Here is an 18,496-nt window from a genome sequence, read left to right on the forward strand (position 1 = left end):
AGATCGTGGCCAGGAGCTTTTTTAGAAGGTAATTGGTGGATGATGTTCATTATTTCTGAGGGATGAAAGGCATTAGGAGGAAGGGTCATTTGGAGTGGAATAGTAATCTCTGCTTCAACATGTTCAAGATGGGTTGGATTAAGGATATCAGGATGGGGTTAAAAGTTTTGAATAGGTGTTCGCCGAACATTTGAGTTTTTCTTCATCTGAACGTGTCCAAGTCTTATTTTCAGTGAGAAGTGGATGATTGAAGGATTTGTATTTTAGTAGCTTTTTAGTAGTTCTCCATAATGATTTCAGTGGTATTTAAGTTTTCTGTTAAGTTCTGGAAATTTTGTATTATGTGTTTTCTAATTTCTGCTTCTAGTCTGTTAGTCAATGTATTGTAATGAGTTTTGTCCGAGGGATATCTTGTTCTGTGCCACCTCGCTCTTGCCCGGCGTTTTTCTGTTAATAATGCTTGTACGTGACGAGGTAAGTTGTTTTCTCTAAAAATTTTTATGTTCATTGGTGAAGTATTGTTAGTTATAGTAGTTCCTATCGATCTAGAAAGTATTTCGATAGCAGAGTCGATCTGTTCTTTTGTTTTTAGTGGAATTTTTAAGTCAAGTATGTTTTTAAGATCAGTCCGAAAATTTTTCCAGCTTACCTGTCATGTAACCATTGAAGGGGGAGAGGGTCAAGGAATAGGATTTGAATGGATGTGAAGTAGAACCGGACTATGATCTGAAGAGAGGTCATCTAAAGATTGAATTGGGGATTTTGAGGTGGGTATTTGGGAAGTAACAAATATATCAAGGATATCGGGACGTTTTTTAAGGGATGTAGGCCAATAAGTAGGATTTTTAGGAGAGAGGATGGAGTAACTATTGGATGTTGTGACTCGGGAAAGAGTTCCATCACGAGTATTGGACGTTCTGCATCCCCACTGTTGATCTTTGGCGTTATAATCTCCTCCAGCAATAAATCGCGGACCAAGGGACCGGAATAAGGAGTCAGATGCCTATGGAAAGGGAATTACCTGGAGAACAATATATAGCTGAAAGTGTAATGTTAAACGGGCGGGAGGATAAGCTGACGGATGTTGATTAATAATATCAGACGGAGTGGAAGGAAGAAGGGAGTGAGGTAAAGATTTATGAATAAGGATACAAGAACCTGCGTGGGATGTGTTGTCAGGGTGATCTGTTTCATGTGTAATGAAATGTTCATGGATAGAAGATATTCAGATTTTTTTTTCAACTCTTTCTATATGGTGGAGGATTAAGCCAGCACCGGTTCTACAGAAAATTTTACCTTGAGGGCCTCAGTTATCATGCGATAATGAACGAAACCATAAGAATTTGGTACAGTTTAGAAGCAGAAGGGAAACAAATTTATTTTTAAAAACAACTGTTAGGGATAAGTAGTGATTGGGCATACATTTAGAGAACAAAATATTTTTCTTTAAAATTATTTCATAAAAATAATTTATGAAATTTATGTAATCATGAAATCAAATCTAATTTCTATAAGTTTTTCCTCTAAAAATAAGAATTTTGAAGGTGTTTTAGATATCTTTATTGTTGTTTCCATACTTAAAACTCGAATAATTTATTGTTAGATATGTTTTAATTTTGTTAGTTAGGAATAAGGAAAGTTTAGTACTGAACCACATTAATGCACCTTCATCAGAACCAGAAATATAAAATTAAATATGTAGTCCACGCAAATACCCAGTTCCTTGTCTCTTGGATAAACTACGGCAGTACCACGTAAATCTCAAGAACTCCTAAGCAAATAAATTGAAAATATCTAAAATTTACCTGTATGGAACTTGTTACAGAACAAATAATATGCTTTCGAAAATTTTAGAATCCTGTTTAGCTAAAAAAAAACAAACAAAATAATTGATATCAGGAAGTTACCTACCTTAAAGGTATAAAAGAACATAGACCAGGTAAGTTTAAAGTCGTATTTTAATCATTATAACATGAATATGTCCGGAATATCAATACAGATCTTTTATTACCAATTGGACTTTCGAAAAATTGTGCCATGGCTCTTCAGCTTCTTCTTCGATCTCCGACGTTCCTGATGCTTCCGTGGATTCACCTGATCTACTCAACCTCCGGTTGCTTCTCTGTTTCTGTTGGGCGTTGATATCCATTGGTTCGCCCCGGCTCTTTTTTAGTACATGAGTGGGCACTGTTTGGCTAAGTGTCCCTCATTTGCGCAATCAATGCATCTCGTACGCGGGCAATGCGCCACTAAATGCCCAATTTTTCCACAACCATGACACTTGCGGTCCTACCGCCGACTTTTGTTTCTGGGTTTAGCTAGGCTTCTTCCATTGTCTTGGTTGCTAGTTCTCTCCTTTGTTAGGAAGTCATTATAGACCTGAGCGAATGGGGAGTTGACGGAAGTGTATTAAGAATGCATGTAGTGCGAAATATGACTTGCGAGTATCAGATTATTATCAGATGGGACTCATTGGCGGAGGTATGAATAAGGAATGTGGAGATCCGATGTAATATTCGGCTGGAACAGAAAAAAATCAGTTGTCAACGATTTATGAGGGGAGGGACACCGCGAGTAGGGGTGGTTAACAACGAGTAATTGGAGGGAGGTAATAATGGGGAAATACTCGGATATATTCTTTATTCATTATGAATTGACCCGTATGCCATTCGGGTTGAAAAACGCCCAAATCACTTTCCAGCGCTTGATGGACAAACTTCTACGAGGCTTAGACGAATCCATGTGTCAGGTCTACACGGATGATCTTCTCGTGTTTAGCAAGTCGGAAGAGAGCCATATAAGGCATCTGGAGATCGTCTTTCAGATAGTTCGGCAATTTGGGTTGAAACTATCCCAGGAAAAGTCGATGCAAGACCGGGAGCAAATTAACTTTTTAGGACACGTGATCTCGGGACCGGGAATCAAACTTGATCCACAGGAGGTTGAGGCGATCCAAAAGATGGCAATGCCGAGGGACGTTAAGGGAATTAGAAGGTTGCTAGCTGCCCTGAATTATTATCGGAGATTTGTGCCAGAAATGGCAGACTATTCTGTACCCATCAACAACCTTTTAAAGGAAGGAAGCCGAATGATCGTGGCCCGTGTCATGGAAAATAATATCCGCAAGTGCACGAAACGACAGCAGAGGGAACCTATCCTGGCCTTTCCCAACTTCGAACGTAAATTCACCATTACGACAGATGCTAGTGAGCGCGCACTGGGTGCGATGTAATCCCTGGAGGAGGAAGGAGCGGAGTGGCCAGTAGCTCATGCAAGCAGACGCCTTACGGATGCCAAAACGAGATGTAGCATGCTGGAGAGGAAATTGTTGGGGATAGTTTGAGCCTTAGATCACTTTCGGCCCTTGTTATTAGGGAGAAAAGAGAAAACAGGGTACAGACCAACCACCGCATCTTCCAATGGGTAGATAAATTGAAAGAGTTTTCTGCGAGAGTTACCCGTTAAAAAGAGCTCCGGAATCAATACAACATCAAAATATAAACCGAGGAAAGAAAATGTAGTGGCTGATTGGCTATCTCGAGCACTATTGGTAAATGCCATCAAGGAAGTTCAGGGGGAGCCTTCCGGAGAGAGTGCCTGAGAGAGTGGAAGCCAGAAGAGTAAACTCGGGATGGTCAGGAGCAAGGCGAAGGAGGCCCGTAATCGGAAGACGGTAGTTCAACGGGAGAAGACCCGTGGAAATGGATGAAATGGATGAAATAATCAACGACAAGCCGAGGCAGATCATCTGGAAGACGAGAACGTCCGGACTAATGAAGGCAAACTATAGCAGTTACGGACGGAGTACGATAAACACCATATGGTCTCAGGCAGGAGCTAAGGAAGATCTCATCTGTCGTGCACTAAAAGATGCATCTAAGGCCGGAAGGACTTACTATGTTTATGTGGGCAATGCGGTCAGCTGGGAGAAGATTAAAAGACTCTGGTGATCGGAACAATTAGAGGTAGACCGCGTGTTCGTGCGTTGCTTGAGGATGGTTGATACGATACAGGACGAGGAGCAGCAGAAAGAGGTGACGTTTGCGTATTATCAGTGGGAAAACGAATCACAGTGGAGTGAACGAGACGAAGCAAGTCCTGAAACGTAGGTACATTTGGTGGGGTATAAAGAAAACAGTACAGGAGGCCATAGGTACCTGTGACAACAAAATATGACAGGCACCCACCAAAAGCGATGCAGGAAGAAGTGTCCACTGCTGACACACTTCTTGTAGACCTCCAAATGGATATCTTCTCCTGGAAGGGTTATAAATTGAAAACGGCCATGGACCTCTTCAGTAAAGAGTCCATCTTCCATTTGGTTAAGGACAAATCAGTAAATGCGGTACTGGGAGCGTTTAGACAATGGTTCCAGTTCTATGGCATTACCGACAGGATTTCGTCAGATGGAGGTAGGACAACAGTAGTAGTAGTATGAGGGGAATTTGACAATAGTGCGATCTGGGACGAAATGAGAACGCTAGGCGTGAAGTTGTATCTAGACACGCCGGATCACTCAAAAGGGAGAGGGGAAAGAGAGACTGCACAGCATCTTTGGTGATCATTTAAGGATTTATCAGTTAGATAAAGGTTTAGAACCCAACGAAGCGATGACAAAAGCAGTGGCGGCCTATAATCATTCAATACAAGCGATAACGGGATTTCCCCCCTTCGAAACGAAAGGGCCACAGTCGGTGGTGGGGGTGAGGTTAAAAAGAACGGCATAGCGCTAGGCAAAGTATGACAAAACGTCAGGGAGAATATAGTGCGGGAAAAAAACAAACGGGTAGCTCGCCATAATTTAGATCTTAAAGACATTGTCTGGAGATTAAAATCGGGACATTTGTCTATCACCGTATGGGGACAAATCGGAGTAAGGAATTACAGCGATATGTGGGTCCATTCCGGGTGATTGTCATTAGAGAACACAATGTGGTTACAATAGAGAGTGTTAACGAACCCAAAAAGAGAAGAAATGTTCACATTGAACAATTAAATTTCCCCACATCAGGAACACCGTAGAACACTGGAGTATCCTTATCGTACAAGCGCACAAGCAAAGATTGTATTTTTTATGTCGTTATATCAGCTATTTTTTTTGTTTGATTTGTATGAGCAAAGAACAGGAGGGCGTTTGATAAGTATATACATTTTCGTTTTCTACTATTTTATTTTATTTCATAGTTGTAAGGGACAGGAGTGCATTAGGAAAGTATTTATATAGTTTTTTTTTAATCCTTTTATTTTATTGTATGTGTAAAGAACAGGTGTGTGTTGACAAAGTGAATATAGTGGGACTTAGCGTGAGACAGAAGTGTAGTTTTTGTAAAAGTTTTTTTTAGAAAGTAATATCTGTAAATAGTCGTAGAAAGTATTGTGGCCATTATGATTTTTTTTAAAGTTATATATTATTTTTTATTATTTATGTATTTAAGGTTTTAGTTGTAATTTTATGAGTTTATGAGGCCTTTTCATAAATTGGTATGAGTGAGTTACGGGATGACCAGGGACAGTATCAGCCGTAATCCTAACTCCCATTGTAAGCAAACACCTTGAATGTATATAAGGAAGATTAAAAGAAGAAATAAAGCGGCGTTATTCCAGCAAGTTAGTGAGTCATTTCGCGCCACCCTCCTGTTTTTTTTTCCTTTTCGATTCTTCCCCATGCTTTATCCTATAACTTTCTTCGAGTAATGTAGTTATTGAGTATTTCCTCTCCGTCCGCTGTCATGCCCTTATTGTCCCGCCGACCTCAAATGGCGAAAACCCCGTAATTGCATGTAAGGAATAATTATATCCCGCAATCGCCTTTGGCATAGCCACGTCCTGTTCTTGTCCTTGGTCGACCTGATATAATCGGTGATAGTCACTCAACGTGCCATGAAGCCGCTCTATGCCTCCTCTACTCTTCGGGAATCTAACGAGATGCGCTCCGGAACTCCGTAGAGTTGAAACCACTAACGGAGAGTTGTCAATACTATTTCCGAAGACCTGTCCTGCACCTGGACCGCTATTGCTGCTTAACTGAAGAGGTCACCCATATGTACCCCTTCCATGTAAATGTGTCAATCTGTAAATCTTTGAGCGGTGCATCTGTGGTAGGTTTCTTCTCATCTCTTCCTTTAGACGGATGTCTATCGTACTTAGTACGTAGATAAACCTCCCAGCTTTTTACAACCTCCGAAATACTCTTTCTCATTCCCCAGCAAAAATATATCCTCTTTTTTTCGTTTGTCACGTCTGGCTGAGACCAAGTCGTCGTGATATAGTCCCTCCCATACTTTTGACAAATCCAATGGTTCTCGTCTTCCTTAATATCTGCCACCTCTTGTCATTGATGATATCCTCTACTACTTCCATCTATTGGTCTTCCTTCCTCAGAGCTCTCGTTAAACCAAGATTCCTTCGTATCGTCTTCCTCTGCCACATTCTGTCCATCTTCCTCTCTCAGCGTCCATTCTCTATTCTGATGGTTCCTCGTGGTGTTCTTCCAGACGTTCACAGCTATGGCTCGAGATAAGCAATCAGCTACCACATTTTCTTTGCCTGGTTTATATGTGATTTCTATATTGCACTGTTCTAATAACTTCTTCCAATGCGTAATCCTGGCTGATGACTCCTTCAAATTCCCCATCCATTACAGAGGCCTATGGTCAGTGGGTACTTTAAACTTTCTTCCGAACACTCAGGGCCTAAAGTGGTCAGCAGCCCACACTAATCCCAAGTGCTCTCGTTCCAGCGCACTGTATCTTGTCTCCATCCCAGGTGCCTACTCGCGTACGCCATTCATCACGCCTGGCTGTGACCAGATCGTCGTTATTACACTTATCTCGTACTCACTATATTTAATTTTGGTCAGTACAGTATTTTTCGTCTTCATTATAATTTGTCTCTTCTTGTATTTAATTATTTCTTCTATGTCTCTTGGTCATTCTTCTGGCGAACACTCGTTATTCGACGATTTTTCACTATCATCTTCTTCTGATTAATCCTGTTCTTCCTATCCAGGCGTCCATTCTCGTAGAAACTGTCTAATGACACCGGACGGTTCCCCAGCCTCCTCCTCTACTGCATTTACTGTTATTGTTTGTAACAACCAATCAGCTTCTATATTTTCTTTTCCTGGTTTACATATAATTTCCATATTATACTGTCCGAGAAGCTCCTATCAATGCGTAATCCTAGCTGAAGACTCTTTCAACATTCCCATCCATTGCTGAGGCCTGCGGTCAGTGTGTACTCTAAACTTTCTCCAAACACATAAAGCCTAAAGAAGTCAACAGCCCACACTATTTCCAAGAGCTCCTGCTCCATTGCGTTGTATCTGGTTTCTGTCTCCACCAGGCGCCTATGACGTACTCTAAAGAACGATCTCCTCCTCCACCCTCCTGAGACAACACCAGCCCCACACGTACTAACTCCCGTCTGTTGTGATAGTGAATTGACGAGTAAAATCAGGAAACACAAGCACTGGTTCCCGCTTCAGCTTCTCCATACACCATCTAATGTTGACTTCCACCATAGGAGTTATCATCACTTTTCTGCCTTTCTTCAGTACATTATTGAGTGGGACAAACTACTCTGCCATTTCTGACACAAATCTCCTGGAATAGTTCAATGTTCCCAACTACCTCCAAAATCCCTTCACATCAGTAGGCAAAGCCATCTTCTGTATAGGCGTAGGGAGTTGGCGGCCCCATTGCCCGGTCATTGTACCGCAAAGAGCCACTGGCCCACCAGGTTGGGAGAACATAAATTCTGACACTCTCACAGTACACTATAATAGCACACAACAACACCAAGGTCGTTCACAGTACACACCCAAGGATTACCTTTCCTAGGTAGCCACTCCGGAGGGGAAGTAGGTCTGGCTACTTAAAGGGGATTGTATCCCCACCGGACACGAGGTGCACACATCAATGAGCCACGTCCAAGGAGACCACTGCGTTCAACAACTCCGGACTCCAGGTGGATCCAGGATGGTTTCTCCTCACATGTTCCAATGAGGAGACAAGAGACTAGCTTCTCGTATGGGTACCTCCTAAAATTGTTATTGGGTTGGGAGCCGAGGTGATCGAACCCGGCAGATTGGTCCAACTTCTCGAGTACCAGAATGAGGACCTAGTAGGAACTGATCAGTGGCAGATTGTGGGTGCGGAAGGCGATCCAGACCACGTTAGAGCAATATTCAAGGTGCCGAGCAAACACAATCGCCTGGTTGGATGCAAATGACTGGCGGCTGTTGGTTCGACTGGCCGTATGGAGAGCGCCGGTCTATTCAACAAAGAGCCGCTACCCCCTCAGGAGGAGCAAAGGAAGGGTAAGCGCCAATAGGTTCAATTCCATGTGAAGACAACCCGAGGATTTGCATCTTGGTCTCCAACGACCTTCAGGTGCTGCCTCTCCCTCAGCTTAATACCAAAGACACCACGACCATGGAACTAAACTTCAAGGTTGGTATTAATAAGATTAAATTGTTAGTAGGATCTGTCTATGTCCCTCATAGCTCATATCCACCCTACCAATACTTCGAAAGACTTCTCCGGTACGCTAGGGAGGTAGACTTACCACTCTTAATTGGCGGAGAAAATAATGCTCACCACTTATTGTGGGGAAGCACAGACACCAATGAGCGAGGCGAAGCAAATGAAATTTTAGCCTCAACAGATTTAGAAATACTTAACGGAGGGGGCGAAGCAACCTTTGTTACAAGAGGTTTTAGATCTTACGCTGGACTCAAGCCGGATAAAAAGACTAGAGGGTCATCTCAGACATAACACTGTCTGACCATAGGATGATCTCATTTAAGATTATAGCTGAGAAACCTCTACTCACAATGAAGAGAAACCCGAGAAATACAGACAGGGGTCTTTTCAGATAGAGGCAGGAAGGCGACTCACCCTCTGCGGTGGAATGACTTTCCAGATTACAGCTAGACATTGAATCTAGCCTACTTGAAAGAATGGTTATATTATTATATGAGGCTTGTCCATTGAAAAGGGCTGCCTCTAATAAGTATAAAGGAGAATTAAGAAGGCTTGTTGCGGCCAACATATGGTCCACAAATCAATTATTGAAACATGTGATTTTTATTAAGTCAAAAAACAAAACAACTACTCTCTGTTGTTTTTTAAACTGTAAATAGACAGACAACTTCGTAACGTCTCACTGCATAGACATATCTTCTCCATTTTCTCCTCACTACGCACTCGTAGTTACCAGCATTCTAGCCATCTTCGCCAGCTAAATCATCTTTGCCACGGCGGGCGGACTTCTTCGACTCATCCTCCAAGAGGACAAGGCGGGCGGACGTACGTCCTTTTGTCGATCTACTTCCATGAGAATATCCTCTCTGAACAACCACAACCGGGGCCCCACCAATCACCGATGAAATAAGACTTTTTTTTCCTTTAGTTCAATTAATTTAATTTTATAATAGTGTTGAGCTTTCTGTTTTTTCTAGTTGTATATTTTGTGTTCTTTTTTATAATTTTTACTTATTTAAAAATACAAAAATAACAAAATTCGACTATTCTTTTCTTTTCAAGGTTGGGCTAGTAAAGGTTCCTTTTGAACCCCTAGCCGCCGTAATAAGTCTTAAACGAGATGGCTGGCACAAGTTCTGCAGCAACATAGAAAGCACGCCGGAAGCCTCTCATTTAATGAAGTTATTAGGAAGCCAGGATCAGCTACTAGGTGCACTAAGTATACAAGATGGGAAGTGGGCCTCTAGTTTAGAGGAAACTTTTTCCCATTTAATGGATACACACTTTCCAGGTTACCAGCACAGAACAATAGACAACCCTCCAACCAAGGATTCCTTCAGAGAGGCTAATCAGGAGGAGTGGGAATTAGCAGAGTCTATCGTTATGGACGGAGCCATTGAGTGAACCATGAAATCCAGATTTGAATTTAATCCAATACTTTTGAGAATAACTGAGGTTGGAAATAACTGTTGAGGCTAAAAACTTTGAGGATAGGAAAAAAATCTTTAAGACTACAATAAATGTAAAGGCGTTCAAAGGATTACGAAATATTCGGTACCTGTTATATGAAATATTCGGTATATTGGAGCGCAGTGGCACTATGGTAACACACTTTGCTACTAACTCCAAAGACCCAGGTTCGAATCTGGCTGGACAGATCATTATTTAGGGCTATATGTAGCTCAGAGAGTAGAGGCACAGGTCTTTGCAACCTGGGAACTGCAGCAGCGCCGATTCGAATCCGGCCTGAGGGGTGGAGGATCGACGTTTAATTATGTGCTGGGCCCAAGAAATGAAAACGACCCACCCCCACGATGTCATTAGAATGGGGGGACCTATGTAGATAATCTCCTTCCCCGAATGCCAGAAATGACCAGGAATAGGATTATAAAAAGATCGGTATTGAACCCCTAAAATAAGCATAGAAGAGTTTTTATATATTTATTCAAATCAAGTTCTTATTTCTTAATTTTATAATTTATATTGTGTATTAACTTTGCCCATCAGTAAGTATTGGGTATAGTAATGAAAAAGGGCCGTGAAGGCTTACATTGGCTATACCCTAAATTTCTTTTTCACTTATTTCAACCAGAAATTCTATGCAATAACTAATATGTTCAAAGAGCTCTGTATGATAATCTAACATTGGAACGAAAATATTTACTCCATTACACCCACATGATTCCATCAATCCTGATACAGCCCATTAATATCTAATGGTTCTGAAAGGCATCAATAAAAAAGTTAAACGATCATTCCTGTGGATGCAGCTGGTGATCGCATTCACTACAACATACAGTAAGAATTTATAAATACACGCATCTTCATTTCCATTAAAACGGCATTGCTATCTCTGCCAGTTATTCTGATGAATTCATACGGTAAGTTGACCAATACAAGATTGGTCCGTCGTGGTGGGGAACGGACATATATATATTTGGCTGCAAGAAGATTCCTTTCACAAGTCACTCCGTCTACGAAACAATGAAGACACTGTCCGTGAGTACTTTAAAATGACGTCGATTTATTTCAGTTTATTCAAATGTATTAAATATTTTAAAATTTATTAAACATTTTATTTTTAAATAATTTTGTAATATATTTTATTTTGCTTAAGAGTAAGGCCTGAAAAATTAATATGCAATTTAAAAAGTTTGGCTATACTTTTTAAATTGCATATCTCCAAAAAAACAGAAATCGAGTATGCCATTCTCCTTAATGATCGAAAATCAAAAGCAAGTTTCCTGATAAATCTTTAATTTTGTAAAGCACATATTTTTTTTTTAATCTTGTTTTAAGAGTTCTGAGGTATAGACTTAACATTATGAAAATGTTTAATGTTCAGCATTGCGCACCAATCCCATGATTTATATATTCAAACAAATATCAGAATTTATTTTTTAATACTGAGTGAATGCTAACAAGCGCATCCGACCCACGGTTCCCATCCTGTCCTATTGATATTCTGTAAAATCAACATTTATGATATCAAGGAAGAATTTAAGACTGGCCATATCAGCAAAAGGTATCTGTCAACTCCTTTATAGAGATGTATGATAGTCAATAGTAATATCAATGACAGTTACTTATGCCAATACCGATTATATGTTAATTCTCTACAAAGTTTCAAAATTTATAAAAATTTCTAATAAATTAAAATTTGTTAAATTACGATTTCATAATTCTCCATCAACCCAATTGCTTTGTAATATATAATATTTTTAACATATTTCAATCATTCCATGGAAAACTCAGTACATCGTTTTGACAGATGTATCCTTGAGCCTTGTAAAACCTGGGTATTATTTTCTCTCGTTGGCAATGAGGAGAGATCATTACCACAAATTGTAATTACATATCAGATTTTCTTGTTAGTGAGAGGAAAAAACTGTTTTGATATCCTATTTTGTTATTTAAATTAAGAATCTTTTGTCTTTCTACCTTCCACACATGTGTTTTTTCTCAAAAATGTCTTTATTTTGTCAATTGGTGGTAGTGTAACCAGTAATGTTTAATAAACTACCGATGATATTGTTAAGAAATTGTGAAATTTTGGACAATTATTAATAATTCAATTATTTTAACTTAAGTAATTATTTATCTTATTGAATGTTTGCTTTATTTTTAAAGGCTTATATTTTACTTTATTTTGTTATTCTGAGTATATAAACTCTTCTACTTATTATCCTTTATGACTTATTACATTATTGTGAGATATATTTTAAGAAACAGCAATAGGTTTTCTATGTTTTCGACTACATATATGGATACTGGAGCAATTGAATTCCCAATTCTACATGCTACCTCGTTGATATCCTCCATATGTATTTAAAAAAATATTAATGAAGAATCAAAATCTACGATTTCTAAATAAAAAATTGCTGGCAGAATTCTTTACCATAATGGAGATTTGTTGTGTCGGGGGTGGTCTGGTCTTAGACGATTTCTCCAGCCTTATATCTCTTTTATTATATTTACAGAAGGCCCACGACAAGGCGTATTCATTATAAGTTAGGAACGGCCGTGCCAGATGAGCCCGGACACTGACGCAGGTAGAGGAGGTCTAGGTGAGAGAGTCTGAGGTAGAGTAACAGTTCTAGTTGCCGAGATGAAACGGACGGACTAGAACTGTCATGATAGGAGCCAGCTTACTAGTTGCCGAGATGAAGCGGACGGACCAGTAAGCTGATAAGGCTAGGTGCAGCTCTAGTTGCCGAGATGAAGCGGACGGACCAGTGTAACCGTTAAGGATTAGGTTACAATCTTAGTTGCCGAGATGAGACGGACTAAGATTGCTGGAAAGAAGGAGAGGAGATTGGCCATCGTCTTAGGTGTGCGTACAGAAAAACAACTTTTGCGAGTATAGATTGGCAATAAACTTCTCTATCTCAAGCAGTGTATACGCCACCTGTGCCATGACTAGACCCAGGAAGGGATGTGGATCTAAGATCAAATTGGTTTTTTTTTTTTTTTTGGTTTTTTTCGAACCCTCTAAAACAGAACTAAAAAGTGAATTAGTAAGTGCATTACTGTGAAAAAAGAAAAGTAATTCGTGTTGTGGCTTACCTTTTACTACCTTTGGTATTTTAAGGTTACCTGTTATATTTAATTTTACATATGAGCTATCCATTCAAGGAACTATTTTGAGTCCGGAGGTGAGGGCCCTCCTCGTGTTGTATCGCATATAAGATAAAAATAAAAATAAAAAGTAAAAATAATATAGACGATAGATAATGGTGTAATAATAAGAGAAACAGTCAGAAATCGAAAAGAAGTGTCAGGGAGGGAGCTGGGGAGCATCAGAAGATGAAGCTATGAGGTGATGTTAATAGGGTTTTTGGAACCATTCCTGCCCTGCCACCTCGCAGGAAGGTGGGATGGGCTCAAATTGGGGGATTTAGAGTCCCTTATTTATAGGCCTAGTCCATGCGGCTGTGACCGAGAAGCGGTCGGTACATGTCTGCTTGAGATAGGTTCGTGCATTGTTTTGGTTTCGTTTATTAATCATTCTATTGACATTGTTAAGTGTTATGCACAGAGATTATTAATATATAAAAATAACAATGTGTTTTTACAAAATTAAGTAATATGTAAATTTGGGAGCTTCAGTGAGGCTCGAGGTGCTGTGCTCTGGTGAGTTGTGATCGCACCACTTGCTCCCTCTCGATACAGTTGTATCCGTATTGGTTACTTCCCAAAATTCGCCCTCCTCTTAAATTAAATATTTTAAAATATAAAATATAAATTATTTTGAATATAGTCAACACTTTACGGAATATTTTCTCCCCATTTTTGCAATTGGAAGTAGTTCCTTAAATTTCATATTTCCCAAATTCCTACTTAAAAATTTTCGGAATAAAGGTTTTTGACAGAAATTGGTTGTGAAGTAAGGGTAATACGTTTACCACTGCGAATAAATAATGGTTTGTTTTGCATATATCTTTTTTTTTAGATATACAATGGGATCTATTTAAATGTGTGAACAACTTAATTCAGGGCTGCCTATCCTGCTATCCATCACTCGGTCTTCGGAAGATGGGACCTCTGGGTGCCTCACCCGTGTCGGGCAGCGGGGATCTTCCCTGCATGAAATGCATGAGGCCCACCACCTCCTTCCACCCTTCAAGAAGAAAGAGTTCTCTTCTTCCATCAGACCATTAGAGAAGACAGTTCCGACTCGGCGTACACTCTTTTTTAAGATTCCTCACTGACAATACTTTACCATCAGGAGTTCCTATCTTTGCCAATGACGCATGCTCCCTCACCACACAAGAAATGTTTTACCTTCACTTATCCGATTAAAATTAATCCAGATATTTTTTACTTAATTTATGAAGAACAGGTATACGTGCGTTATAGTTCCCCCCCCCCCTCGTTCTCTGCTTCTAAGGTCACAAATGGAAACACCACAAAAATATGGTTTCTACCGAAAATTCATAGTCCTGCAGAAAGTACCATTTTATAGATGGCTCAACTTGCACTAACCTACTCAGGTTTAATATTAATACTTGGTTCTCCTTGTTAGTAAGATAAATGCTGGTTATAAGTTTCAGCCAGAAAAAGAATCTTGGCCAAGTTGTATATGAATTGATTACTAAAATGTCCAAAACATCTATATATAATCTTGTTATTAGTACTCATTATTTTTTATTACATCATAATTTTTTTTTATTTCTTCTTTTTTTATCTATTTTCAAATGTTTTGCTGACCTTTAACCAAGTCTGTGAGAGTGAGTGGGATCTAACATCTACTCTTACATCTAAGTGGTTCATCATCAGATAAACAAGCTAATTGTGCAGCTGTAATTAGGCCTAATCATAATCCTTTGATTTGATAAAGTTAGCATCTAGGGTGATATATATGGCTCCTATTCATCCCTCTATTCTCAGTTCACTGGTGTTCCTCAAGGTAGTATCCTCAGTCCTATCCTCTATACCGTTTATACAGCTGACATTCCAACCAATCCTAACACTATCCTCACCACGTATGCCGTCGACACATGCGTACTCGCGCTTATAATAACCCTTTAATTGTATCTCAAACTCTCCTATATCCCAGCACTCGAAGAATGGTGTCGTAATTGGAGGAATAAAATAAATTCCAACAAATCCCATTAAATCTCCTTTACCCTTATTCGTAAGCCTGCCGAATGTCCTACAGTATACTTTAAGAATGTTGCTCTTACCCCTGTAGAACAGATTCGTTACCTTAAAAGACAGCTGGACAAACGATTCTTCATACAAGACTGAAAAGACAGGAAACTGCATGTCGATTTCGACTTAATAGTAATCAGCACTTACTAGACAAACGGTCTAAACTTACAATTCATAAAAAAAGACAGATGTACAATAATAAAACCTATCTGGACATACGGAGTTTAGGTTTGGGGCTCCACTAAACATTCAAATTCCTCTCGTATCCAATCCTTACAATCCAAAATCCTTAAAACTCCTTGCAAATAAAATTCTCCATAAAGACCTTAATGTTCCCTTTGTAATCGATCTAGTCCAAACCAGATATCAATCCTCCCATTATAAACTCCTTAACCACTCAAACCCACTAGTTTCAATGAGACAACCACCCCTACAAAGGAAGGGATTAAACCAGATGCGCAAAAAGTCGAGGCCATTCGAAAGATGACGGTGCCCAAAGATGTCGAGGAAATACGGCGGTTATTAGGGGTTATGAATTACTACCGGCGTTTCGTGCCAAAAATGGCAGAGTATCTGGTTCCTATTAATAACCTACTGAAAAAAGGTAGCTGAATGATTGTGACACCGGCCATGGAGAGTAATATACGCTAGTTCATGGAGCAGCTACAAAAAGAACCAGTGCTTTTTCCGACTTCGAATTAACAATCACAACTGAGGCGAGTGAGTACGTGCTGGGGGTGTTGTCTCAGGAGTGCTCAGGGGGAGACCGTGCAGTAGCGTATGCGAGCAGACGTCTCACGGATGCCGAAGCGCGATACAGTGCCCTTGAGAGGGAATTGTTAGGGATAGTATGGGCCGTCGAACACTTCCGACCATATGTATTCGGAAGAAAATTTAGAGTCCAAACTGATCATATACCACTCAATTTACCTAATTGAACGAGTCATCCGCGAGGGTTACCCGCTGGAAAGAGCTGCTCAATCAATATAACATTGAAGTGGTGTGCACTTGGTCAGGATGAGGAGGACCTACCGTCTGAAGATGATAATTCGACAGGAGGCAGATCCGTGGAGATGGAAGAAGTGGATGAGATAGTGAACGACAAACCGAGGCAGATAATATGGAAGACGAGGACGTCCGGACAGATGAAGGTAGAATATGGCAGCTACGGGCGAAGTCAGATTAACACCATCTGGTCGGAACTGGAAGCCAGAGAAGACCAAATTTGTCCTGCACTTGAGGATTCATCCAAGGCCGGGAGAATCTATCACCTCTATGTCGGAAATGCGGTCATTTGGGAGAAGGTCAGTAGGCTGTGGCGTTCGGAACAAATAGACATAGATCGCACGTTCATCCGGTGCTTGAGGATAGTAGACACGCTGCGAGACGAGGAGCGACAAAAGGAGGTGACGTTAACTTACCATCTGGGGAAGACGAATCATCGCGGGATGAATGAGGCGCTGCAAGCCCTAAAGCGCCGCTACTTTTGATGGGACATGAAGAAAACGATCCAGGAGGTCATAGGAAGCTGTGACGAATGCCTTAGCTCGAAATATGACAGACACCCACTAAGAGCAATGCAGGATGAGACCCCACAGCTGATTCTCCGCTCGTAGATCTTCAAATGGATACCTTCACCTGAAAAGGATGGGTTTAATTCCTCCTACCTTGCTTCCTCTATTATTCCGGGCAATCCTCCGAGGCGTCTGAAAAGAAGATGACCTCGAGACCTTATATTGTAAAAATGTTAGTGCTACCAATGGGTAGTTTCTCTACATGGTTGTACCATACCATTATGATATTATTTCAGATTTACTTGATGTATTTTATGTATAGTTGTAAATATCAATAAATAAATAAAAAAAAATGGGGTGATACATGTCTCTAGCACTTATGTGATAACACAGTTAGTTAATCAACTGCTAAGCTCAGTTAAAAAATATCCAGTGCCTGGTTTAATATTTGATGAAATGAGAAAATTTAAGCACCTTTGTAGGTTTTTACACTTATGTAATAATATATATTATACAAGAAAATAATGGCAAATATTACAAGAGTTGTTCAATACCCTTTAATCAATTACCTGCAGTTGATATATCTATTGTATGAATTGTATGATATATATATATATATATAGAGAGAGAGAGAGAGAGAGAGAGAGAGATAATAAATTATTGACTTTAATTACAAATTTGCATGTATTATAATTTTCTTTTAATTTTGTGCCAGCTCTTTTTGATCTTCCTCATTGCATCATGCAAAGCAGCACCACAACAATATAACCCACCAGTGCCTATTGTTGCACAATCACAGGATGGACCGAATCCAGATGGATCCTATCAATCTAGGTAAATAAACGTAATTAAATATATATATAAAATACAGTTTAATAAAAAAAATTAAAAGTAAACATAATCTATAAGTTTCTATATACCATCTGTCCTTCAGTTACCAAACAGGAGATGGAATATCAGCCCAGGAAAGAGGCTATCTAAAAAACCCTGGGACTGAAGGGGAAGCTCAAGTTGCGGAAGGAGGTTTTTCTTACACTGCCCCTGATGGACAGGTAATCTCAATCAATTACTTAGCAGATGATGGAGGATTCCAGCCACAAGGATCTCATCTCCCGACACCACCACCAATCCCACCAGAGATTCAGAGGGTACTACAAATCATAGCATCACAACCACAACAAGACTACGATGAAAGGGGATTCCCAGTTGGTGCTCCAAGACAAGGATAGAGCATATAAATATTAGATAAATATTTCTGTACATAAACTCTAGAATAAATATGATTTTTTTAAAATATCTGTGTACCTTAGTCATTCCATTAATTTGTCAAAAAATATTTATTCCAAATATTAATTATTTAGTATAAACCAATACTAATGATCATTCTTATATAAAAATCTCAGAATTGTCTACCAATCTTATATGTGCTATGTGTGCCCAAGAAGAGTATCCTTACTCTACGATCGATCTTTAGATTTTAGAAAGAAACAATATACCTTTTGGAACTAGTCGGGCTGGTCTGCTGGGCTCCTTTTAGATCACGTTGGGCTCACCAATCGTCGAGGTGGTTGTGTTGTTTGACTCCACAAGATATGTTATATGCGCTTGCACTGAAGGACTCGAGAATGCATGTTCAATATAGGTAAGATAGTTTATTAGGCGGGTGGTTTTTTTTAACGGAAAATGTCAAATTTATTTATTTATGTATCAAATAAATGAGCAACATTATTCTCAAAATATTTTGTATACTAGTTCTACAGAAAATCAGAGGCTATAGTAGTAGCACCATTCATCAAAAGTCTCAACCACGACAATATCATCACAAGAAATAGTCTTCAGAGT

At 39.7% G+C, this 18,496-nt stretch overlaps 1 protein-coding gene across 1 annotated transcript; it reads left to right on the forward strand.

The window, feature by feature from the left end:
• The first annotated feature begins 10,911 nt into the window (after window positions 1-10,911).
• LOC106687427 (endocuticle structural glycoprotein SgAbd-2) lies at window positions 10,912-17,950 on the forward strand. Its single transcript, XM_014431312.3, has 3 exons — window positions 10,912-10,985; window positions 17,370-17,488; window positions 17,589-17,950. The coding sequence occupies exons 1-3, from the start codon at window positions 10,971-10,973 to the stop codon at window positions 17,881-17,883; spliced, it is 429 nt and encodes a 142-aa protein (XP_014286798.1). The 5' UTR covers window positions 10,912-10,970; the 3' UTR covers window positions 17,884-17,950.
• Window positions 17,951-18,496: the final 546 nt, after the last annotated feature.

This window comes from Halyomorpha halys, unplaced genomic scaffold, assembly GCF_000696795.3.
Source record: "Halyomorpha halys isolate HHAL.00 unplaced genomic scaffold, Hhal_1.1 Scaffold963.1, whole genome shotgun sequence".
In the NCBI taxonomy this organism is placed as follows: Eukaryota; Metazoa; Arthropoda; class Insecta; order Hemiptera; family Pentatomidae; genus Halyomorpha; species Halyomorpha halys.